Source organism: Monopterus albus, unplaced genomic scaffold, assembly GCF_001952655.1.
Source record: "Monopterus albus unplaced genomic scaffold, M_albus_1.0 scaffold44.1, whole genome shotgun sequence".
NCBI classification, from domain to species: Eukaryota; Metazoa; Chordata; class Actinopteri; order Synbranchiformes; family Synbranchidae; genus Monopterus; species Monopterus albus.
In genome coordinates this window covers 725,231-749,242 of record NW_018127924.1, presented here as the reverse complement: position 1 = coordinate 749,242, position 24,012 = coordinate 725,231, and the positions used below count along the sequence as shown (strand labels likewise).

Below are 24,012 nucleotides of genomic sequence, written 5' to 3'. Positions count from 1 at the left end.
TTCATGGTGATTTAAGAATCTGTGAAACATATTGAACTCGTTGGAAATGTAAATATTGTGATTATCACCAGATGGACATTTGTATGCATGACTAAAGCTGCAATAGAAAAAATTATGTAAATTCTAATCAAGTCCAATTGTGAACAGCCAAAAATCCATTGCACATGTATTTTACCCCATTATTTTAACATTTAGTAATGTTCTAATTCCAGAATATGGTCTGCATTACTGTGAAAGGATTGAGGTGGAATGTCTTCTCCTTTGCTAATAGAACAACTAGATAATTTGATATTCACTTATAATGAACAGCAGATTGATAAATTTGTTAATAGCTATGGATAGCTACAGTATTTGGGCTGTATAGATCACATGACCCTTCTAAGATCGGGAGATGTTTGGTTTGGCTCTCAGAAGAATTAACCCCACAACCGTGGTGATGTTTGTGAAGAAGTTGAACTCTGCTCAGAAAGCTGGAGGTGCGGTCCACTTCCTCTTTGCCATGTGCTTCTGCATAAGTAGAGGTAAGTCCCTCCTTCACAGGAAACCCAGGTCATGACATGACATAGATTAGCAATACAGAGGTCACTAGGAGAAGAGAGCTGCGGCCTGAGTTTGACATGTTACCTTGAAAGATAGACAGCTTGGAGAAATGTTATCTTAGCTGCAAAAAGAGAGCAGGTCAGAAATTATAAACAGCATAAAATTTTGGTATGACTTTAATTCTGTGAGTATGTGTAAGAGCCACCTTTTTGACTGACATTACACTTGAAGTCAGAGGTTTACATACAGATTTTCTTTTAACCCGTCCACAGATGTCATGTTAACAAACTTTCATTTCGGGAAGTTGGTTAGGACATACTTTATGCATGACACAAGTGATTTTTCCAGGAGTTATTTACAAAACTTCACTGATAATTCACTATATCACAGTCCTAGTGGGTCAGAAGTTTACAGTTGACTGTACCTTTAAACAGCTTGGAAATTTTCAGAAAATTATGTCATGGCTTTAGAAGCTTCTGGTAGGTTAGATTGACATCATTTGAGCCAATAGGAGGTGCACCTGTGGATGTAGTTTAAAGCCTAACTACAAACTCAGTACCTCTTCTTTTGATATCATGGGAAGACCTCAGAAAAAAGTGGACCTCCACAAGTTCATCCTTAGGAGCAATTTCCAAATGCCTGAAGGTACCACGTTCATCTGTACAAACAATACTATGCAAGTATAAACACCATGGGACAATGCAGCCATCACACCGCTCAGGAAGGAGGTGTGTTTTGTCTCCTTGAGAGAATGTACTTTGGTCCAAACAGTACAAACTGATCCCAGAACAACAGCAAAGGACCTTGTGAAGACACTGGAGCAAACAGGTACCAAAGTATCTAAATCCACAATAAAACAAGCCTGACAAGCATTGACATAACCTGAAAGGCTGCACAGCAAGGAAGAAGCCACTGCGCCAAGTAAACTTCTGACCCACTGGGCATGTGATGTGATGATAAATAAAATCTGAAATAAATATTTTTCTCTAATCTGACATTTCACTTTCTTAAAATAGTGATCCTAACTGACTTAAGATGGGGAGTGTTTATAGGATTAAATATCAGGAGTTGTGAAAAACTGAGTTTAAATGTTTTTGGCTGAGGAGTACACCTCTTGACTTCAACTGTAAGTATTACAGTTACAAACCTAAAATCAATAATTGATTTGATTTGATTTATTCTTTCAAACATGTAACGACAGTCAATATGTCAACACACATAATTTCACACATATCCACAAATACATTGTCAATTTGCTTATACCTAGTACATGCTTGAACGGAGTAGGAAGAAGTTAAACTTATCCAGTCCTACCCCATAACATCATCTTACCATCATTGGTTTGCAAGCAGTATCTCTACATAGATAATTTTGTTCTACACCACGCTAGTGATATACTAAAAATATTACAGACTCTTAACATTCTTACATAATTAGATTCTTTGATAATTATCTTCTACATCACACAAGTAGCAATATTACATAGTGTTAACATTCTTACACCACACCCACAATGTTACACCTGATTGATCGTTAAGCCTGTTCTTGCCTATATCTTGATTGACACATACGTTTATATTTATGTTTAAACTCAACAAAGTAATTGTATTAAAAGCCATTCTGGGCTGTATGATAATAGAAAAGAATTTGGTTAGTGCCTCTATTTTGTGAAATATTTTTTTCATATATTTCATATATTAATTTGATTTGCAATTATGCAACGAAAATACAAATTCTGATTCTGATTAAATTGATCTACTATTTAACTCAGTAACAGCAGGTATTTTCCTAAAATGGGGATAATAGTTAAGAATGCTTGGCTGTAACCTAAATAATACTTCCAATGATCTCCTTTAATGCAGCTTTGTGATTTCACTGCGTACTTCCGGTTCACGCTGTTGCACCGAATTCTGGGATCCACAAAATCCTGGGACTAACGCGTGACCACGCCGGTTTCCATAGCGACACGATTAGGCTCAAACAAAGCAGCCTCGCTAACTCACGGTTCGCTCAAAAACTTATTTAACGCTAAATTTGTTAGCTAGTTCGCATTTTTAACATTGCTGCAAACACCGAAAGGTAAGACAGTTTTAGTTAATACCCTATATATCCTATGAGTTAAAAATTATGCTAAAAAGCGGGTGTTTTACGCTTATTTTGTCAGTTTTTAATCAAGCACGACAAGTATAATGCTAACCTGCTGTCATATCTCCATCTCTCCTCCCACCACTAACTATATTTTACTAGACAAACTGACTGCTGGACATTAGCAGGTGGAGAGCTGATGTTCCCTATAGTAATGTCTATTTGCAAAGTAAATGTGCAAAGTACAAAGTGCAAATGTCTCAATGTCAGGTTGAGCTAATAATCAATCCCCATAGGTCCTGAATAAAAGAAGTACTGGAAGGTCTGTTCAGACTGCTTGGGGAATTGACTGCTCTAATTATAACACAAATTGAGTGGTCACCCAACCTTTGGCCTCCAGGTTTCCTGGAGAGAGAGAGAGAGTTTCATAAATTACATTGAACTGTGAATTGTCATTTGGGTTTTAGGCCTTTTAAAGTTTGTGCAAGGTTAATTTCTGCCTGTGACATTTTGTGACTGCAAAAGCTGGAATAATTTAGCATTAGTAAATTGTTCCACAGAGGAACATTTGTTTACCTGCTAAGGTCTAGTTGACCTAACCTATCTGTTTTACTCCCAGACTGATGGCTCTGGTCACTGCTGTGGGCTGAACGCTTGGCTGAAGCTGAAAAGGATCCTCGGTGAAGCAGAATCAGTGACAAGCCGCCATGGTACGTCTGACCATAGATCTGATCGCTAAATCTAGAAACCACTTCAAAAAGAAAAGGGGCCTTTCCTTCCCACACTACCTGAAGACACTCACCCACCTCCACTTTTCTAGCCGGAATATTGACGATATTGTAAGTATCCATTTATAAAGCCGATGTTGTAATTCTTTGCTTCTTTTTATGGTTATATGCCTTACCTCTTAATTTTATTTTCAGGGTGATCTTTCCATGTGTAGAAACCTCACTGTTCTTTACCTGTATGACAATCACATCACACAAATTTGTAACCTTGGGTTTGCCTCCAACCTCACCCATCTGTATATGCAGAACAATGAGATCACTCATATAGACAATCTCTCTAATCTGCAGAGGCTCTCCAAACTGTAAGTAGACAAGTTTAACTGACTGTGCTGCCATAGCTGTTTGGAGTCTTAGGGTTACATAAATGTGCATGGTTTTTCTTTTCTGCAGGTATCTTGGTGGAAACAGGATTGCAGTGGTGGAGGGCTTAGAGCAGCTCCGCGAGCTCAAGGAGCTTCATCTGGAGAATCAAAGGCTGACACCAGGGGAAAAGTTGCTCTTTGACCCCAGGACTCTCATCTCCCTGGCTGTATGACCTATTTTTTACACTGTTCAGTACAAAGATACTTTGGGGGGGGGGGGGGCGGTTGAGTACAGAAATACGTGGGGGGGGGGGGGGGATGATCCACATTCTCTGAATAATTTGTGATCTCTTCAAATGAACTTATGTAATAAGTCATATAAAATAGTGGTAAAAAGGTTCAGAGGAAGCCTACTTTTCTCTGCTTATGCACGTGGATACTGTATGCAGGGTGTATCAGCCCAGTAGATTATTAAATATCCAGTGTAAAAGATCTCAGGTTTCTCAGAAGCAAGTGATCCATGTAAAAGCAGTATTGTGGTGCTGGGTTTGATGATGTCAAAGAGACCTCTGTTACTCTCTCTGGTCTGACAAATCGGTTAGGGCTGTTTAGTTTGTTTACTGCCCAGGCCATGGATAAATAGACCAGAAGTCTCAGTTTCTTGTTTGTTTAGATAATTAAAGAAATTGCTGTGCAAATCTAAGGAGTTCCAGCTTTTTTTTTAAATGAATGTTTCGTTACAGTTTTTCAAACCAAGACTAGAAACTAGCAACAGTGCTGAGACTGGTTTGGACATGATGCCCTATTTTTATATACCAAAGGAAAAAGATAAAAAAAATACCAAAAAGTGCACATTTATTGAGAAGTTGTGTTCCATATTTGAATATCTATATTTTAGCATTTAAGTAAGGAGGGATTTCATACTCTCTTGGGGTTTCTACTTCTTCAAAGTCCACAATGTAATATTTATGTGTCATTTCTGTCATTGTATTAACTAAAATAAACTCAAAAGTGAATGTTTATTCATCAATGTGAATTCTTTGCACAGGAATCTCTGTGTGTGATGAATATCAGTAACAACAACATTGATGACCTGAGAGACTTGGCAGTGCTGAAGGAACTCCAGCGTTTTTCAGCCACTGACAATAAATTGCAAAATATAGAGGTAAGTAGAGCTTTTAAAAACTTAGTTAAAAGTGTCTGTGGATCCAGTTGCTGTTCAAGATGTCTCTCCAGTGTGACAGGAGTAGATACTGATTGCATGCTGTACACTGTGCAGTCCCACATCACAGCAACTACAAATGAAATGGTCTATTAAAGTCACCAGACCATATAATAGTTGAACATGTCAGCAATAAGATTGTTCCATAGCTCTCTGGAGTGATGTGTGAAATAATATAGAGAGCAGGGTTCTAAAGGACCAAAATCCTGCAAATCCAGCCATAGTCTTCATGACTCGCACAGGGTCCGAATTATTCAACAAATCAGTGAGCCGTTCCCCTGGGACCTTTCTCGCTGACAGCTTTAAACAAGCACAAGTTTCTCTCTTTCCTGGCTGATTTTTCCTCTCTGCCTTAGAATCCTCTATTTGATACCCTAAACCACCAGTGCTTAAGTTTCCAGAAGACTCATCTGCAGGTATATGTTTTATGCTGACTGACTTCCTTGAAAAATGTCCTGCCTTTTCTGAGGTCAACTCTCTCATGGCAGTAATTTTTCTGTGTGAACTGATTAACTTAAAAAGTTGATGACTTAATTTAAAAGGGCTTAATTCTTATTTTCTTGCTGGCATTTAACACTGCATTGATAAAGTCAAAGTACGTTATAGTAACTAACTAATATAGTCAGTCTAAGGCTACATTCTTAACACAATTCTTTTAAGAATGTTACTGTAGGTAATTGATGCACATGTCATTTTTAGCAGATATTTCCTATAATTTATACAACCTGTCTGCCACTATTGATTCTCCAAAGACAGCACTCCAAAGGATCAATCCCTTCTTCTGTGCCATTTGGTCACATTCTAGAGGAAACATTATAGATTTTTAAAATAGATTATGACAGGCAGTCAGCCAAGGTGACAAATGGGGGGCATCTTCAGAGTCCGTTAGCTATGTGCAGGGCAGAGAGGACAGGGGAATCGAAGCCCTGGTCAGATACCGGCTCATAACTGGCCCATCATTAGTCCAGGCGAAAGAGGCAGCCACGCTCAGTGAGTATCCAGTCTTTGCTTTCTTCCACGCCCCCGTGTTGGGGGGCAATTTGGCGCTGGGCTGCTCTTTGGTGAGGGCCTTCTGAGTGACGGCCCTGACACGATCATTTATCAAAGCCTCGGAGCGCGCTGCGCTCAGAGGTCCCCTCTGAGCTGATTGCAGCACAAGCTGGAAAAGTGGAAGCGCTTTGGCCAAGACAGGAAGGCAATGAACAATCAGAGCGTGTCCAGAGAGTATTCATATTTCCAGGCTTGGATTAATGTGCCTTTAGATAAACATACAACTGCAGGCAACTCGCTGGAGGAGCTAGTCTCACACTGCCTCAGGAGAAAACATGACACCGGCGACACTGTTTATTAAAATGGACTGATGTGTTGTTTGTGTATTTTCCATTGGCCCTTGTACTTAACATTACCATTCACTTGTGTTATAGCTTTAAAAGTTTTTCTGATGTTTGTCTCTGTTTAGTAATGATATCATAAATACACATCATATATGTTTATAGTAAAGTTGTCCATTGTTTCCTGTTTTGTTACTTTAGATTTAGAGACACCATTATTAATTGAAAAATGAGAGGTTAAAGTGAAAAGAGCACATCACAGGTGAAGTTTCTCTTTTTGTGCATTGTAAGGAGTTAGAGGACGTGTTCAGCCACTGGCCTCAGCTGCTTCAGATGGAGTTGGATGGAAATCCTGTGTGTAAAATACCAAAGTACAGAGACCACCTGATTACCGCATGCAGAAACCTTGGTAAAATGTTACTAATTGTCTTGGTCAGTGGCATCTTAATCTGCAAATGCACTTTACTGTTTTGACTCACCCAGGCTAATATTTAAGACACCACTTCACTATAAAATAAAAATACACTGTTCCCTTTTAAATTTAAATGTATGCATGTATTTATTTTATTTAATTCCTTATTTATTTTTGCAGAGGTTCTCGATGGAAGAGAAATTAATGAGTTAACCAGACAGTTTCTTATTAACTGGAAAGCATCGAAGGAGAGCAAGAAGAAAAAAACAATCAAACAACTGCTGATCACCTATCCCTTAACAGGTAAGTCACTAAACAGTTTTTTTTATCTACTCTAACATCTTTGCCCATATTATCACTGTTATTCCCTAATTATAATTATTGGGATCAGGTATATTTTAACAAATCAAAAACTTGATAAACACTATTCCTTGTTTTTGTAGGGTTATGTTTTTGATTTAGTTCAGTTGAATACTAATGTGTATTGGAAAGCAATAATACGGATAGCCACAACAAGTATAGTACATCTTTATGACCTAATATTTCAATAAAGTGTAAAGACTTTCTGGGCATTTTCTCTTGTTACTGCGTTTATAAGTTTTTACTTCACTGTGCTGGGTGGATTTGTACACATTTGAATTTGTCTCTGTATGTGTGTGTGTTCTACTGTGACTTTGTTTATACTCCAGATGACTTTGACACGGATCAGGGTCCTGGTCACATCCACACTAACATGCAGAGATGGAAGCCACAGCAGCCTCTCAGGTCCAGAATCCCAGCTCACACAGACCTCAGTTACAACGAGAGAAGACACATTTTTGACTGAAATGATTTAACTGTTGACACAAAATTCTCAGTGTTATATCATTTCAGCTATAGCCTACAACCAGCTGTCATATAGAATGTATATGCAATATAAAACATATATATTTTGACTGCTGCTAACAGATGTTACCCCACATTCTGATCTATCTTACAATTCTCCCCAAAAGTCAAGACATGTTTTTCAGATTAGGTTTATGGAAAAATTTTATTGTCATCACTGTGCCTTGATTAACTGTGTCTGTCAACCTCTAGTGAACATTCAGTAAATGTTAAGCCACAGCAGTCTTAGTGGAAAACATCTATGATTGCTGACCAGTGATCTGATGATGTTTGGTCTTGGTTTTCTCCAATCTTACAGGGTACAAAAATTAAAGATTCTATGAGTGGACAGCTGTTTCATCAGCCGTCTATAGTGGTGCAGACGCTTAAGCCGAACCAACCAGTCGTTTGATTTCTCCACCCGCAGACAAAGACTAACACCCTTGGCTAGACACTTCAGTCATAATGGCTGCAGATCTGTTATTCTTAGCAAGACAGAGAAACAGTCACTGTCACCCACTCACTGTGACATCTAAAGCTTTTTAGAGTCACTTCCATATCCTTCACTTTGTTGATTATATAGTCTGCCTTACCTGGTTTAAAAAATATTAATAAAAATACATTTTATTGTCAACATATGTGTGTAGAATGACTCTGTAATAATACAGTAACTAACCCTGCATTGCTACAACAGAGTCCATAAGGCTGAAATGGTTCACTTTTTGTTAAAAAAGATGAATGAACGATTTTCACTTTTCTTTCCCTCACTGCACCCAGATCATTTCTAAATACATTTCTGGATCACCTACCCAACTACAGTTACTTGCTCATAGGTCTACATTTTCTGTTCTTCTGTATGTATTTTGGGAAATAAGTGAATCATAAGATGCAGAGTGGCACAATGATCTCTTTCCTTTTTTTTTTTATCCAAAGCAGTATATGCTGTTATTCACAATGAAAAGTAATAAATGATTAACCGTGTATTGTCATCATTGTTACTAAATGTCTGAATGAGTTTTTAGGAGCCTCGTGGGTGTGTAACCCATGAAAGATGCCGGATAATTAGGAAAATAAGCTTACTTAACCTTCTTTTACTTTGCCGTATAATTACTGGCCTCAAGCAACACAGTTACTTCATCCTTGCAAAAACAATGTTTATTAAAAACAGTCTGAGGATACACGTATTATGAATTATTCCTTTCATTAATTTGCCGACATCTTCGTTTGGAGCCTTGAAAATCAGAGTGATTAATTTATGAGTCTCACAAGAATTTCCTCAATGCCTGCCTGTTGATTGCAGCGCTGTAGTTTATTTATTAGCTGTTCCAATGAGCTTGCAATTCAAGACATGCCGGTAATTAGTCAAATGTTTTGCATATCACCTTACACTTGTCAGTTTGTCGTCATGCTCTATTGCAGGTAGCGTTTTGATAGACTGGCCTTTATTTCTGACCACGACGAACACATTAGCGTTTTGATAGACTGGCCTTTATTTGAGATATATTTGAGGTAATTGTGACTAAATTTCTTTCTGTTGCCAGTGTTAGATAGGCTTGTAAGGAAACTACAGTGTCAGCCAATTAGAGTGGGATATGACCTATCACATATCAGTTAAAGGAAGAGAGACCTGCCTCTGGCGTTGAAAACGAGCCTTTGCTGCCCTCGGACAGAAATAGGTTAGGAAAGGAAAAAGCAGTCTTCTCCACTGCGAGGGGGTGTTGTGGGAGCAGTGATTAATTAACGTCGGAGTGAAATATTTGTCCGCGGCTTCGTGTAGCCAATAAATTAAGGGCTCCCGAGACTTTTACGCACACAGGTGAAGCGTTGGATGCGCGCACAGCGACTGTTGTGCACCTTTTCTGCAGACGCACTGCTTTATAAGGACAAGCTGGACGGGGATTGGGACTTTTCGACATTGAAGAGAAATTTCACTACCCTGTCGAAACCATCTTTAGATTGTCTTCATGTCGTTTTCCAGTAGCCCACAGAGCCCTTGAGAAAGACCAGAGGTAATCATCAAGAAGAAACTGCTCTTATGAGTTTGTACACTGGCGAAATGCCTGACAGGGACTTTATTTGTGCTGCGGGTCTTTCGACATGTCAGAGAGAAAGCACAAATTCGGTAGTGCAGCTGTGGAGCCATGTGGGTTTTCCAAGTTTTGTTTGTAGATAAGCTGTAGACCAGGAATGTTTACAGCACCTTGCAATTTTCAGTAATGGAGACTAGGGAAATTAAGTTGTTTTAATAAATAATGCAATTCTAATAACTTTAATATTGCAATTAAAAGTTAAGGCTTGAACACAGAACAGCGGTATATAGAGAAATAAAATGTCTCTAAAACAGTCTTGTTAACTTGAGTTCAAATTTAAAGTGCAATATAAAGGCCAGGCAGACTAGTAATATTTCTTTATCTGATATCATTCTTCAGGCCTTTCAATGCATCCTGATGGTTGGAAGACAGACACACCGAATGGAAAGTAGTAATTGCTCCGGGGCTGTTGTGGATGACAGTCCTGCATCCAGTCCGAGCTCCAGCCCCAGTCCGGACGGTCGTCGTCGGGAGCTCCAGCGCGCGTGAGAGGAGCCGAGTGCAAACCCTTAGAAACGCGTTCCTGGAGCTTCAAAGGACTTTACCATCAGTGCCGCCGGACACCAAGCTTTCCAAACTTGACGTGTTGATACTGGCCACCACCTATATTGCCCATTTGACTCGAACACTGCAAGAGGAAGGCACGGAGGAGGGAGAGAGCACAAAACAAACAGAGGCGTTACATTCATTGAAAGGTGAAGGATACCTGCACCCAGTGAAGGTCAGTGACAACAACAACAACAACAGCAATAATAATAATAATACGTTTAGGCTATATTAGATGTTGTTGTCAATTGTTATTCAGTATTTTATTGTGGATTATTTTAATTTCTGAATAAACCGTCTCATGGGCTACTGTAGAAGTATGGTGAAACTTTTAAACGGGGATCACATAGCTGAGTGGTGGTATACCAGAATTAGAAATCATGCGACATCATCCTCGATTGACTTGGGTCCTATTTTAGAGGTTTATTTCTTAACAAATTAAATGTCTTTACAGAAATGGCCAATGCGATCCAGACTGTATGTCGGGGCGTCCGGACAGTTCCTGAACACCACGAATCCTGAGTCGGAGAGTCAGGGCCCATCGTCGTCCACCGCGCAGTAATATTCTTAAGTCATTTGTATGAAACTATTTCATGTTTGCATGAGTTCATGCTGTTTACATTGGCGGCAGCTTATGCCTTGTGATATAACAATTAGTCTATACTTCCACTAAGCCCTACCAATAGGAAGACATTGTACATTAATTTATTGTGAATTTTATTGTATAGTTTTTGTGACAGCGTACATTGTTTTTCTGTTGATATTTTGGTTAATCCTGTTGCCCCGTATTGTGCAGCTCCATACATGTCCCGGGTATATTTGTAGAAATTCCATGGGCTAACGAGCCCGTCATGCATGAGGTGTGCACTTTCAGTTAAAACATTTGCACTAAATGCATGTGTGAATAACTTAACATCTGTCATGTGAAGTGGTCTGTCAGAGTCAACAATGGAGACCTCATCTCATGTTCCTTCTTAGTTTTTACGTGCATGGTTGTAAATGTGCTAGTGATTAAATTACTTCAGTGAAAGAAGACAAGTCTCCTGGTTTTGACAGTAATAGAATGAAAATGTCCTAAACATTTAATCCTATATAATAAAAACGTATAGTTCAGAGGGAATTTATCAGGACACCAAATATTGTTGCAGTTATTATTATTGTTGTTAATAATAATAATAATAATGACAATTATTATTAATACATTTTTTAAATAATTAAATGCTGACTGTAGCCTATATTATTTGTCCATGGCTCTAATTCAGGGACAGTAACATTGAATCAAATACAGCTGTGATGCACAGTACTATTGTTGAAACCAATAGCCTAAATACAGTATGCACAGGCTACATATTATGGCGTTTCAGATGTGTTCATGTCGACACCTAAAAAACACAAATATACAGATTAAAGGCGTATATATAAAGAAGATATCTTCATATTTTAACAAATTATCATTACACTGAAAGAATGATGAGTGATATGAAGTTGCCGATGTCGTTCTGCCACGTGTCTTTATATTATTAAAATTATTATACCTACTAAATGATCTGATTATATGACGTGATTTTATAAAATACTGATATGTGTATTGGTAAATCACATTTTAATAGGAAACTAAGAGCAGTATATTCTAGCCACTTTCATGTGACATGTACATACACATTGAGAGCAGCTGTACCAGTCAAATTCCTCGTGTGTCCAACACACCTGGCCAATAAAGCTGATTCTGATTCAGTGATTGAGTAAAGCCCCGCTTCTAGTATATCTGCAGTGAGCCGAATAACATGAACTAACCACAGTTTTTACTGTACATAACTTCGTCATTAACCCGATGTTCTTGGACAATGAAATTAAGAGAATACACTCATTTCTGTATCTTAAATATGAGCGTCAGACATAGGACGTAGCGGATTTCACACGCCGCAGTGCGCAGCTCTGAGGCGCAGGATCGGGAAGTCGGACCGGAAACTCTCTCTGTAGTCTCGGAGAAGCCGTGAACAGCTCTATTCCTTAATCACGTCTCAACCGAATGATGGCTTCTTCAGGAGTAATCTTCAAAACGTAGGTAGGTAGTGGTAAATGGCTTTGAATGTTTCCATAGATTAAAATTTTGCAACTGATCAACGTGTTTCTAGGTTATTTTGGAATTTACGCTCGCTCTTGAACATGGCCATTTGATACGTAGCATAGCGCCAGTTAGCTTCTCGGCCACGTGGGCAGCGCAACGTTGTTTGCCAATTGTCTTCCCAGTGGTTCAATTATTAAAGCTTAGGTTTTTTGTATAGTACAGCTAGTTGAAATGGGCAGCATAAGTTGAGCACGACGCCCGAGTTTATCTCCGTTCAACTATGAAGTCAGGGCGTAACGTTACATCATAAACAACGTTACACGTGGATTTGGATAGGAGTCTAATGTTGGCTTCGCCATTAACAAGCTCTGTTCAGTCTATCATATCTGACCCCACTGTTTTAAATATACGGTTCAATTTAGCAGTAGAAAAACTACTGCGATGTTATAAACGTCTCGCACAGCCCGCCAGCTCCACCAGTAAATCGGTTTCGATGTCTCAATATAGGCAGGGCGCATCCTTAAAATAAGGCAATAAATCACTTTTTGTCAGTTGGAGGTAAAACGACCGCCGTGTCAATCAGATTCCTACAGCACTGTCCAGATCTGGCTTTGTCCATTGCAGGTCGGCATAAAACGGCTACCCAGGGAATAGCCCCTTTCCCATTATTTCACTGTGAAAAGTCTTCATGGTGCCCTCTGAGGACGTAAGGTCACAGCAGACGTCGTGACCTGCTGTTGAACCCGCACTAAGGCCTGCTGTGTAAGCTGTGCTCCCAAGCTGTGTTACACTGTACCCTTTGACCTATGGGTGATCAGTCACCAGTGCTCATCATATCGACTGTGCCTTCAGTATGTCTTACTCATGGAAGGTGAAAATCAATACATCACTGCTGAGAGTAACTTGCTTCTGAGGTTAGGTACATTTACTGTGACAGACTGGTACAGACCTCATGGGGAAAAATTAAACATCAGTCATAATAAATGAGCCCAGGGAAAGCCAAGATGCTGTGATGAATGATGAGTTCACTTTTTCGCCGTTTACCCATCAGACTATAAGGTGGTGAAACTGTGACTAACTGAATCACCAGCACTAGCAGACCAGTTGTAACTTTGTTTTAAAAGATGTGGATAAAGCCATGTAGATTTTTATTTTTCATCTCAGTCCTGTTCTTTCTTGTTCTTTAGCTGCTTCTGTACTGTGGTCAAAGATGTAATCCTTTGTCTTCTGTGCTGATCATAAGGTGAGTTTCTTGCTGCAGCGTTTTCTTGAACAACATATGGACTTACCCAACAGCCACATTAGGTGGTGGGGCTGACTAGTGTAACTGCAGAAATAATAAAATGATACAGAGCTTCATAAGATAATTCGGCTAAACTTTTGACCAATGGTCAACTGGTCAACTCTGTTAAAATACTCTTCGGGCCTGGTTATTTATGAAGGTTTTGTCAACACAGTGTGTGGAAGAGTCTGAAATTTACTTGTCAGCTGTGCCAAGTCTTGGATAATTTTCTGAAAGTCGAGTCTTGGTGACCCTTGCAGCTGGAATAGTGATGAGTTCACCTTTTCGCCGTTTACCCATCAGACAACAGGATGGTGAAGTTGTGACAACTGAATTACCAGCTGCAACTTTAGTCTTACTCGATCTGTGACGTTGTCTGGATTTTATGCATTTACCACCACAAGGGATTCACACAGACAGGAAATGCCATCTTGTCACACTGCCATTAAACCGACACTTTCCATATTTAACAGATAAGCAGCAGTACTATTGGAGCAGAGAAGGTGTTGGCTCATCATATCTATGGTAAGGCCAATATTTCAATGCATTTACTGTTTTGTTTGACTGGTTTATCTTTGTTTTAAAGTAGTAATGATGAGCTCACATTTTTGCCGTTTACCCATCAGACCAAAATGGGCTGCTGAGAATGTGACCAACTGAACAAAATCTAAACTAAAATAAAAAAAAAAATGAAGTTGTAAAACCATACAACTCACCCTTTTTACTTAAGTTTTTTTGTTTCTCATTTATTGGCAAGGTTACCGAGCCGGTTGTCTGGCCAGACGGTGTATAGGGAAGCCTTGGTTGAAAGGTAAGTACTGACCCCTGCGCCTGTCGGTTTGTCTGTGCTGTTACATTGACATTGAGTTAACATTTTAGCTGTTGGCACGTATTATAAAATGGAACAAGTACACAGTAACTGCATTCTTTTAACGTGTTTGTCTTCTTCCAGTTTGTCTTATTTGTCTGAATGTGTTTACCTTGTCTTTTACAGTGTTTCTGGAGTTGGACAAAACGAGGCTCTCTGAAGCACTGAATCAATATGAAATGACTGCATAGAAAACATTTACTTTGAGCATATGATGCAGTAAAAAATTGAAAGATCTGCTGTCCAAATCCTTGATATTGCATTTCTATCAGTGGAGCAAAGTGGCGACTATGATAAAATTATAATACAAGTGATTCTAATGATTTTATTTCGTTCTATAAAGCCTGTATTGTGAAAATGGATCACCTTTAAACAGACTTTGTCCTGCCCGACACTTCTCTAATACAAGTGTGATGTAATGAGGCTTCATTTGATTTTGGGTGTTGTGACAGGAGCAGTAAAATATCCCGTTGTGATACTTCAGCTTTGAAACATCAATACAGTGTCAAGTAGTGAGTGTAACAATTTTTTTTTAAATATATATAAAGTTGCTAGAAAACTGCCATGACCCTGTCTATTCTTTCCTACCTATCCTTTTGTTATGTATTTTAGATGTTTTTCTTTCCAAACCAGTACAAGTTGCATCTCTTGGTTAACCATTACAGTACCCCCTCTATCACCATAACATTAAATTCAAAGGTATTTTTCTCTGTGTATTAATTTGAGTCTACTGCCATGAAAGAAACAAGACTCATCAATACAACATATTTAGTGTGCCTTTGCCTACCTGTTTTTGAAGCTTCAGAGTGGCTTTACTCCTCTGTGATGTATGTGTCTGCTCCTGGTGCATAGGCATAAATGAAGTGTAGGATATCCTGATGGAGCTTATCCAGGGTCACATCTCTCTCTTGCAAGCCATCCACATCACCAAGGTCATGGGGAAACATTGTGTCAGGTGGAATAACAAGAGCAGAAGCTCCTACAGGAGATTATCTTTCAGAATTTTCCATTACATAACATTGAGCACTCACAATGCTTATAAATTCAGGGTCAGGATAAAATCTACAGTAAAGAAGTGGTAATGTGTTGATATAAAATAGTTGACTCAAGATAAATTACTCAAACAAAAACCAAATAGCCACTGACATGATGTAAATAAATGTGTATACTGTATGATCTGCACAAATTGTAGAATGTGATTAGTACCGGCTTAACAAGTTATAAGTACAAATTTAGTATTTCTGTTTTAGGAAAAGGAAAAAAACCCCACCATGCTTGAGAGTGACAGAGTTTTCACAAAGGAGCACAGCAATCACAGCGTCTTCTTCTAGTACTCGTGTTCTGAGGCACAGCTTGCAGTGGGCCTCAGCCAAAGAAATCCTGAGACAAAAACCAGTCAAAGGACCATTTTTAAAGTGAATGATTTTCTCTAACTTTGTTTTTCTTTTTTACTGAGTGAGTAATCTAAAAGTATAATTTTGAGTGGAAATGGATAAAAGAAACCAGGTAAGAGTTACTATAGTGTTAAGTCTTAATGTGACACTTTGGTCCCACAGTCTTAGTGAACATATTTTTATAGGTTTAGTTCCACAAAATGTCACTAGTGAAAAAAATTTCTAAACAATCATGACCAAATGAAAACTACTGTATCAGAAGGCATGGCTTGGATGAGTTCTCCACCTAGTGGATAACGGTGACATTGCACTGGACAGTGACTCCTGTATAGTCTGTGGTAATAATGCAAATATTAAGAAAAAATATAAATACAGCAATTGTTGATCCTAATTTCATAGAGTGCTTACAGTAGCTTAACAGAGGCCACAGACATTTTGATGCCCTGATTCTGTGTTCGGACTCGTCGGCTGGCCAAGTAATATCCGTGAATAATTTTCTCCGCTCCACGACTGAGCTCCACTTGCAAACTTTGTGCATGGGCTATGAGCTGGAAGACAGAATTAAGAACAGCAACTGAAAATTAAGATGTATAAACACTAAAATCAAGACAGTGTTTTAATAAGCAATACAGAGGACTTGGTGGAAAAAAAGCATGCTGACCTCTTTGTAGTCTTGAGTAGAAAATTTCCAGCAGGATGGGCAAACAGGTTCTTCAGACTGTACTGCCTGCTGGAGGGTGTGGACAGCCTGTGCATGCAGCAGGGCCTGTTCTCCCACTATATCCCTACACTGGATGACGAGGCCAAAGTCATCTGCCAACTGAGTCGATACAGGGCCCATTTCCTGTGCACAAAGACAACTGTGTGCTTTAAAGAGCTTCTAATGTGCTGTTTTGTCAGCAGTTTTCAAAGTGGCAACCTATCCATCCATCCATCTTCATCCGAGACCAGGTCGCGGGGGCAGTAGCCCGAGCAGAGCCTCCCAGACGTCCCTCTCCCCACACACCTCCTCTAGCTCCTCAGGAGGAACCCCAAGGCGTTCCCAGGCCAGCCGGGAGACATAGTCTCTCCAACATGTCCTGGGTAACCTATCCACATTCTAAAATTAGTCTGTTCTCCTTAGGTCACAAAAAGCAAAGCACTGGTTATTCCCAAGGGGTCTGCAGTGGGGTAATGTTTTCTAGGCAGGGCACTTTTTAAGACAAAGTGTTTCAATTTCCAGATTTGCCTGTCCTATCCACAAACAACAACAGAGTAGAATAAAATGTGTCATTTTATAACTCAGTGTATTATATAACAAGTTTAAATTTCACAAGCATAAGATGCAGTATATTTTACAAACATTTAAAAAAAAAAAACCTCAATTCAGACCTGCCAGTGCTCATGCACAACACATTTTAATTGAGCTATACAATGGTAATAAAACAACTGACTAGACTCACTGCAGTTCCCAGTGTGGCATACTCTGCCCTCCCAGACCGCTGAGACAAGTCTGTGAAAGCCCAGAAGCTGCACTGGATTGGAAAAGAAACCTGCTGGTCAGCATCCTCACCATATTTCTTGCCTGGGATGAACACAGACACTGTGCGGCTCTCCAAAACTGAGAAAATTTCCAAGAAGGAAGTACATAACTTACAGTAAGTGGTAGAATGAGCAATATTTATAGCAGACAGAATAGTCTTCTTTTACCCAACACTATAATTTATTGCTTCTATACCTGATTGAATGGCATCGAGTTTGTCCTTTCTGTAACAGCCAAGATCTCCCAACATGCAAATGCCTCCAGTGGCTAGCAGGGCTGAACCAGCATGGATGTTAGCAGTGCCTGCTCCATGTTCATCCCGTGACAAAGATGCAAACATCTCCCTTGAGGCCTGATGCCTGACCCCACGACACACCAAGGTCAAGCTGTAGGCCATTAGTCTAGAACAAACACAAAGGGTGATGGGTAATTAGGAGGGTTAAATATCAGGTTCAGTGTCCAGTGGGTCAATTTCAGATGCCCCAAGAAGCCGCACAATTCACTTAACTTTCCTTTACCTGTCTAATATGAGAGTATCAGTGGTGACCACTAGCAGATCCAAGTTGTGAAATGTGTCTTCTGCATCTGCTCTGGTCAGCACCAAGCTGAGCAATAAAACCAGCTTTAGTGTGTTGTACAAGCCTGGAGGAGCCACATCCAACCCAAAGTAGTGAGCTACAACGGTTGCAAACCTCCAGGGAGAAGTGGCTGTGGCCTTCAACAGCTCCTGGAAGCTGGCACTGACCTCCTGGGGATCTTTAGGCACAAATGTGAGATAACAATTCATGGTATTCAAATATTGCATATAAAATCTGAAAAATGTTCAGATTAATCACAATACACTGTCAAAATGTGCTGACAGTATACAGATGCACAAATTTTATTAGTATGCCTGTAGCCAGAAAATCTGTAAATATGAAGCAGAATTTGTAATGAGATAATTTACTGCCTTACGCTCTGGCTCCCACAGTTGGACTCTATTTGCCTCTATACTCCATGTAATGTTGGGCCACTGGTGCACATGAGCAGGAATACCCAACACCCTGTAGAGTTGACCAATTCTCATCGAGTTACACAACTCATCTATTTAAATGGGGAAACAAAGCAATAACACTGCTGTCCAGTGATTACGGAAGAGACATGCATATTACCTACAAACCAACGCCAAGAGAAACAGAGTGAGACCGTCAGGACAAAGAATTCTGTGTGTGTAAATCAAACAGCCAGTTGAGTGCTCCTTCCACTTATTAACATATATGTTTAGTAATAGGAACCCAGTGTATTGAATTCCTCTGCAAGACCGGATCAACAGAATATGTTAATCCTGGTGTTAAGCTCTTAAGGGGTACACTAGAGGAAACAGAAACACTACCTCCATGGGCCACTGTGTGAGTCAAGTACACTACAGCATATTGACTGCACCCACTGTGTTAAAGAAATGTAAAAAATTAACCACTTTGTTGGCTGGGTGACACTGTGATAAGAAACAGTTATATAATTACAGAGCAGGTATGTCTGTGAGCAATATAAAGCCCATACTTACTGTAAACATGATGTAGACCTACCTCTGAGAAAGAGGGTGACAGACTGGTATTGGAGTGAGCTTTGCTGATGCCCAGTTAGAACATCCAGTGCTTTGACATGAATCAGCTCCACAAGCTGTTTGTCTGTCTCCACAAAAACACATACAGTATGCAAACATACAGAATATAACAAATGTGATAACGACACTATTTAATTTTAACAACTTCTACCCAATAACCAATTGTGATAATGCCCCCAGTGTCACCTCCCAAAACTCTGAACTTCACATCCTCCTTTAGTTGGGAGCTGCAGATCATGCAGCTAAAGTCGTTTCTCACAGTAGCTGACTCCGTGGCTCCAGGTGCATGGACTCTGATGTGGTGGAACCCTAAAACCAGCATTAGACAAATGTAATCCAATGTGGCAGAATACTGCCTGAGAGAAACATCTAATTTTGTGTATACAAACCCAACTGAGTGTGGCCTGTCTTTACAATTAGTACCACTGAAAGCGGAGGAAAAATTAAAATCAGGTATATAACAGTACCTGTAGAGCAGGGGCAGTCATCATTAATGCAGAGGAACCTGGCCCCTTGGGTGTATTTCGTGACCCTCGTCATGGCAATGACCAGACCCTCCATGAAGACAGGTCTCATGGGTCCATATACACGAGGAAAGCTACTAAGGTCCAGCGTGTACTCAGGAAATGGAGGTAAGTGTGTAAACTTAAGATTTACATTCACCTCAAAAAGAACAAGATAACACCATCACATCCAGTCAGTGGCATCTAATATACATGGATGTAACTACTCAAAATATATTAATGACTAAATATTGTGTTGTCAGAGGCGAGGTTAAAAAACAGCTATACAATTTATTCATACCTGACTCTGTGTGTGTATTTTTTCAACAAGTGACAGTGTCTTTATGGCCAGGAAGCAAACCTGAATGAGGAATTCGGTAAATGTAGTCAACCTAATAGCAGAAATTTAACTATATTTATTTTAGATAGCTGTTAGCTTAGAGCTTTCACTTACAGACTGAAACAAAGCTGTTGCTCTCAAGGGGTCATGCAGAACATAATCACCCAATACAGGATCCAACTCTATCACATCAGAGGGATTCACACTAATACAAAACCTGTAAACTGCTTCCACCTGTTGAGGGTCTGGAAAAGAGAACAAAAGTTAGCAAAACTGTCATCCTAGCTTTAAATGTAGCTCTGTAATTTTTTATTTCATTACGTTATGTAACGTTAACTGGCATTAGCTAGCTAGCACAACGGGCTTACCACTGAATGTTTTGCAGTCTTCGGCCAGTTTCTGGAGGCCACCACTTCTGTCTAAATAGACCAGAACTGATTCTTTCAACGATAAAATATCAGCCATTTTCATTAAACGACAAGAGAGTACACATTTGCTATAACGTTAAGCTAACCATACTCTCAGTGACAGGCGTCGTTAGACCCCTCTTACTGGGGCGCGTGACCCAGTATTGATCTGCTGTGCCCCACTAAAATCACACGCTCGAGCTTTAGCAAGCTCTTATATTCGGTAGTGGATTAATTGACAGATAACGCGAAAAGAAACTATTTGTTGTTTTAATATCAAACATCCAAAAAGATGACGCCTGAGAAACAAGTTCTCGTCACATGCGCGCCACCTTGTGGTTGCAGTGTGGCGTTACGCATCCCTGTTTGCTGTAGGGCACAATGGAAACGTTAGTCCTGAACCTCAAGGCCTGCTGCATTGACTGGCAAACAAAACAAATAGGAAATGTAGAATTATTTAAAGGAGATTAAAATATTGTTTTTGGTCCCTCCTGTGATAGCATATTATTGGGTAATCAGTTAAGTTTTGTTTAGACATCTCAGAAAGAACAGGTGTTGCTGTTGTTGTATGCTGACACCCAGTGGAGAAGATGCTGCAGTGGTACTCCACTCAAAATGATACACCTGCTGGGGGCTTTAATGTTTAAGCATGTCTTGTCCTGGTCTCCCCTGCAATCCTTTGCAACAGGGATGTAAAATGGACCTTTAAAATGGTCCTGACCTTGATTTTGGCTTGATTAGATGCTGGTGAATTAATGTTGAAGGGAATCAGAAAAGCATTTCACAAGACTTGTGCAAAACAATCAGTCCAGGAGACAAGAGGAAACAGAGGAAGTTGTCCTGTTTGCTTAAATAGGCAATATTTATTCAGCTGTAAGATGGGAACATGACTCGCCCTACCAGCTGTTTTTGTGCAACGGCACCATCTCAGGCACCCAGGGAATGTAAAACTCATTTACTGTTTATTATGGTGGCTTAAAGACAACTTTTGTATGCATGTAAGAGAATGATTAAGGGATCTTGTTGTTAGGTATTTTTAGTCAGATAGATATTGGATAGATATGTATTAGAAATGTTTAGTGGAGATAGGATGTCTAGTTAGACTGTTAAATGCTTAGGCACTTGTATGTATTGTTAGGCAAAAATCTCAGAGAAAACATCTTTGATGCACTGGATCGTCTCTCTCCAAGCCTGATGGAGCTCTTTAGGAAGAAGAAAGGCCTTACTGGTCAGCTTTTGGCTGAGCTTTTACGTCAGACAAAGGTGAGTTAAATTGTCTGCATCAGTCTGTCCCCAATCTTCCTCTGATCTCAGTTTCTGCCCATTACCTTTGTCTTTCCATTTTCTCAGTTTCTTCTCTTCTTTTTTTTCCTTTTGCCTTTTCTAATCTCTTATCTCCACCTCTTACCTCCTATCTCCCTTTTCTCCTCTCATTTCCTTTCTGCTTTGCTTGTTTAATCTCTCTTCTTCTGCCCACTTCTTCACTCTCTCTTCTTTCATCTCTTTCATCTCATCTTTTCCTCTCCATTCTCTGGTCTCATTTTCTTCACATTCATCTCCTGTTTCCTTTTCATTTCTTTCCTCCGGTCCTCTCTTCTTTCCTTTCGTGTCTTCTTTTGTAATTTCCACTCTTGTAAATTTGCAGGTTTGTCATAAGAAATCATGGGCAAGTACAAAAATGTATTTAATGAATACACATAAGTGTTTTTAGAAAAGCGTGTGCTCTATTCTTTGCCCACTATCTTCCAGACCACCGAGCCAACAGACATCAGGTGACTTTGTCTTCAGGGACTGCCAGTCATCATGGGAGATGATCCTTCTGCCTTCTTCAAGACTTGCTCCATAAGTAAACGATTGTGCTGTAAATGTTACAGCTGCAAGACTTGACTTTAAAAATGTTTTAAAAAATGTGCTCAAGTAACATGAAATATTTTGCTGTGGCTGTACAACTGAAAAGGAAACACTTATGGCCTGATTTGCTAAATGTTTGCGTGTTAAAACATGTGCAAACTTGATATCACCTGCAAAATACTGTACAAACTGATCTACTAACAGGCTGCACTGAAGATTGCGTCTGTCAAAGGTAAAATATAGTGCATCTTGTCCATTCTGCATGTTTGCCTTAATCAATCTGCAGTATGAGGTGTTTCTATCCAAAATACAAGGAGGTGACAATGCAAATACATCAATTTAGCACACGCAGTGTGATTTCTAAAGCTTTTGGCACATATGGATTTAATACCCTTGAAAGCAAGGTGCAACGAAGTGCTCTGCGTTACGCACAGATGTCTGCTGTTGCTGTGGTGGCGAGGAGACACAGACACAAGAAAAGAATACATTGTGAGTGCTCGTGTTTACATTTTTGGAGTTAAAGAGGCAAAAATAATGTAATGTAATATTTTGTTTTCTTTATAATATTCAAATTTCTGTAGCTCAGTAAAATGTTTATTTGCCTCTTCAACCAACACCTCTTATTCTGTTAGATCAAATTTCATTTTGCACATGCAGTCACTCTGTTTTCTCCTGCAAAACATGCTCCACCCAAAGGTGCAATGAACATGCAATGTAGTTCTCTTTTTTGCAGATCTTAGTAAATCAGGCCCTTAGCATTAGGTGTCTATCCTGCATGAGCAGTGTGCCTCACTTCCCCTTTCAGTGTGCAGTTCTATTTTCTGTGGGTCTTTTCATTCTTAACATTTGAAGTCAATTTTTGTGGACCATGCAGTGCTATTTAACTGATAGTGTCTTGTTCATCTGTTTCTTTCTGTGTAAGGATGCAACTGACAAGGACTTGTACAGTCAAACTCCTATGGGAATCCTCTCCATTGATGAAGGAAACCCTCAGTTGAACCCATCCTGAGTGGGAATCGTCTTGGAAGGGAGTGTGGTGATGGATGAGCTCGCCATCCTTCCTCAGGCCTTCTGTGCCTTTTTTGGACTGATCTACGCCCTGCACCTGGATTATCCCAAGTACATTAAAAACACTTCATACTTTGCCCAACAGGTAATGCTCAACCTGGTCAAAAGTCAGCTGGCACCAAAAATTCAGACTCTGAAAAACCAGCTTGCAGTGTGAAGTGGGTTTACTGTTCAGGATATCAGGTGCTTAGTTTTCAATGTTGCACTTTTAGAAAAACATGTTTGCAGTGGTTGTACTTCATGTCTTATGGTATTGGCACTGATATCGTGGTTTGATCCCGTTCTGATTCAGTAGTTCACAAGGTAGGGCAGTTGTCTCCTGACCAGCAAGTTGGTGGTTTGACTTCCGGTCTCCCCACATGCCTAAGTCTCCCTGAGCAAGACACTGAACCCCGCATTGCTCCTGGTGGCTTGACTAGCGCCGTTGTGTGGCAGCCTGTTGTCATCAGTGTGTGAATGTGTGTGTAAGTTGTGTATCATCTCCTCTAAAGCGCTTTGGCCAGTGCAACACACTGTGGAAAAAATGTGCTATATAAATACAGTCCATTTACCATAATATTGTAATATTAAAACCTGAAAGTTTTAAGGCAAGGAATTATGTACCTTGACTTAAATGTTGTATTTTTAAGCGGAAACTTCATAAGTCAAAAAAAAAAACAGAAAAAGAATTTCACTTTGTCATTTTCATTTCCTGTCTATTTCCTTCCTGTCTTTTCATGTGTAACATGTTGAAGACAGAAATAATTGTACACATTTTGAAGATATTAACTTGGCTAAATGGGCAAGGAAATTAATATTGCAAATTTTGAATCAAATCAACTTGGAATTTATTGTAATGAACTTAACATATTAAGTGTAATAATTATACAAATCAGTTTATATTGTGAAATATGTTAAGTTAAATCAACTTGGCAATTTAGTGCAGT

At 39.5% G+C, this 24,012-nt stretch overlaps 3 protein-coding genes and 2 long non-coding RNA genes across 11 annotated transcripts; 4 read left to right on the top strand and 1 right to left on the bottom strand.

Moving 5' to 3' along the window:
- Window positions 1-2,462: 2,462 nt before the first annotated feature.
- On the top strand, window positions 2,463-10,049 carry ppp1r42 (protein phosphatase 1, regulatory subunit 42). Of its 4 annotated transcripts, none has more exons than XM_020600006.1 (10): window positions 2,463-2,619; window positions 3,245-3,464; window positions 3,549-3,715; window positions 3,804-3,942; window positions 4,764-4,880; window positions 5,294-5,353; window positions 6,560-6,677; window positions 6,861-6,983; window positions 7,370-7,445; window positions 9,974-10,049. In XM_020600006.1, exons 2-10 carry the CDS (start codon window positions 3,333-3,335, stop codon window positions 9,990-9,992), a joined length of 951 nt encoding a protein of 316 aa, XP_020455662.1. In that variant the 5' UTR covers window positions 2,463-2,619; window positions 3,245-3,332; the 3' UTR covers window positions 9,993-10,049. The 4 variants fall into 4 exon arrangements, with proteins under 4 accessions (XP_020455662.1, XP_020455661.1, XP_020455660.1 ...); XM_020600005.1 differs by lacking the exon at window positions 9,974-10,049 and adding an exon at window positions 7,864-8,455 and having other exon boundaries at window positions 2,467-2,619; XM_020600004.1 differs by lacking the exon at window positions 9,974-10,049 and having other exon boundaries at window positions 2,468-2,619; window positions 7,370-8,455.
- On the top strand, window positions 10,050-11,305 carry tcf24 (transcription factor 24). The gene is made up of 2 exons (XM_020600008.1): window positions 10,050-10,355; window positions 10,635-11,305. The coding sequence occupies exons 1-2, from the start codon at window positions 10,050-10,052 to the stop codon at window positions 10,740-10,742; spliced, it is 414 nt and encodes a 137-aa protein (XP_020455664.1). The 3' UTR covers window positions 10,743-11,305.
- Window positions 10,179-20,508, bottom strand: mcmdc2 (minichromosome maintenance domain containing 2). Of its 4 annotated transcripts, XM_020600003.1 has the most exons (16): window positions 20,129-20,507; window positions 19,875-20,005; window positions 19,722-19,781; window positions 19,385-19,580; window positions 19,104-19,226; window positions 18,880-18,981; window positions 18,269-18,397; window positions 18,007-18,070; window positions 17,833-17,919; window positions 17,510-17,715; window positions 17,235-17,392; window positions 16,454-16,636; window positions 16,201-16,340; window positions 15,669-15,778; window positions 15,186-15,377; window positions 10,179-10,262 (listed from the first exon to the last, which is right to left on the bottom strand). In XM_020600003.1, the coding sequence occupies exons 1-15, from the start codon at window positions 20,229-20,231 to the stop codon at window positions 15,211-15,213; spliced, it is 1,959 nt and encodes a 652-aa protein (XP_020455659.1). In that variant the 5' UTR covers window positions 20,232-20,507; the 3' UTR covers window positions 10,179-10,262; window positions 15,186-15,210. The 4 variants fall into 4 exon arrangements, with proteins under 4 accessions (XP_020455659.1, XP_020455658.1, XP_020455656.1 ...); XM_020600002.1 differs by having other exon boundaries at window positions 15,186-15,305; window positions 17,833-18,070; window positions 20,129-20,508; XM_020600000.1 differs by having other exon boundaries at window positions 17,833-18,070; window positions 20,129-20,506.
- LOC109960128 (uncharacterized) lies at window positions 11,926-14,697 on the top strand. Its single transcript, XR_002274947.1, has 5 exons — window positions 11,926-12,245; window positions 13,436-13,491; window positions 14,004-14,055; window positions 14,288-14,341; window positions 14,525-14,697. It is a non-coding gene; the product is annotated as an uncharacterized LOC109960128 (long non-coding RNA).
- An 804-nt stretch (window positions 20,509-21,312) lies between the features above and the next one.
- On the top strand, window positions 21,313-23,436 carry LOC109960161 (uncharacterized). The gene is made up of 3 exons (XR_002274951.1): window positions 21,313-21,430; window positions 21,917-22,013; window positions 22,941-23,436. It is a non-coding gene; the product is annotated as an uncharacterized LOC109960161 (long non-coding RNA).
- The last annotated feature ends 576 nt before the right edge of the window (window positions 23,437-24,012 follow it).

What these genes read in the sequence shown, in the direction of transcription:
- ppp1r42 (XM_020600004.1), top strand. Translation starts at nt 3,333, where the DNA reads ATGGTACGTCTGACCATAGATCTGATCGCTAAATCTAGAAACCACTTC. An exon ending in TACCGCATGCAGAAACCTTG is followed by an intron (nt 6,678 to 6,860) that starts GTAAAATGTTAC and finishes TTATTTTTGCAG; the next exon opens with AGGTTCTCGATGGAAGAGAA. An exon ending in GATCACCTATCCCTTAACAG is followed by an intron (nt 6,984 to 7,369) that starts GTAAGTCACTAA and finishes TTTATACTCCAG; the next exon opens with ATGACTTTGACACGGATCAG.
- tcf24 (XM_020600008.1), top strand. Translation starts at nt 10,050, where the DNA reads ATGACAGTCCTGCATCCAGTCCGAGCTCCAGCCCCAGTCCGGACGGTC. An exon ending in GATACCTGCACCCAGTGAAG is followed by an intron (nt 10,356 to 10,634) that starts GTCAGTGACAAC and finishes ATGTCTTTACAG; the next exon opens with AAATGGCCAATGCGATCCAG.
- mcmdc2 (XM_020600001.1), bottom strand. Translation starts at nt 20,231, where the DNA reads ATGAAAATGGCTGATATTTTATCGTTGAAAGAATCAGTTCTGGTCTAT. An exon ending in AGACTGCAAAACATTCAGTG is followed by an intron (nt 20,006 to 20,128) that starts GTAAGCCCGTTG and finishes TCTCTTTTCCAG; the next exon opens with ACCCTCAACAGGTGGAAGCA. An exon ending in GAAGTTCAGAGTTTTGGGAG is followed by an intron (nt 18,982 to 19,103) that starts GTGACACTGGGG and finishes TTGTGGAGACAG; the next exon opens with ACAAACAGCTTGTGGAGCTG.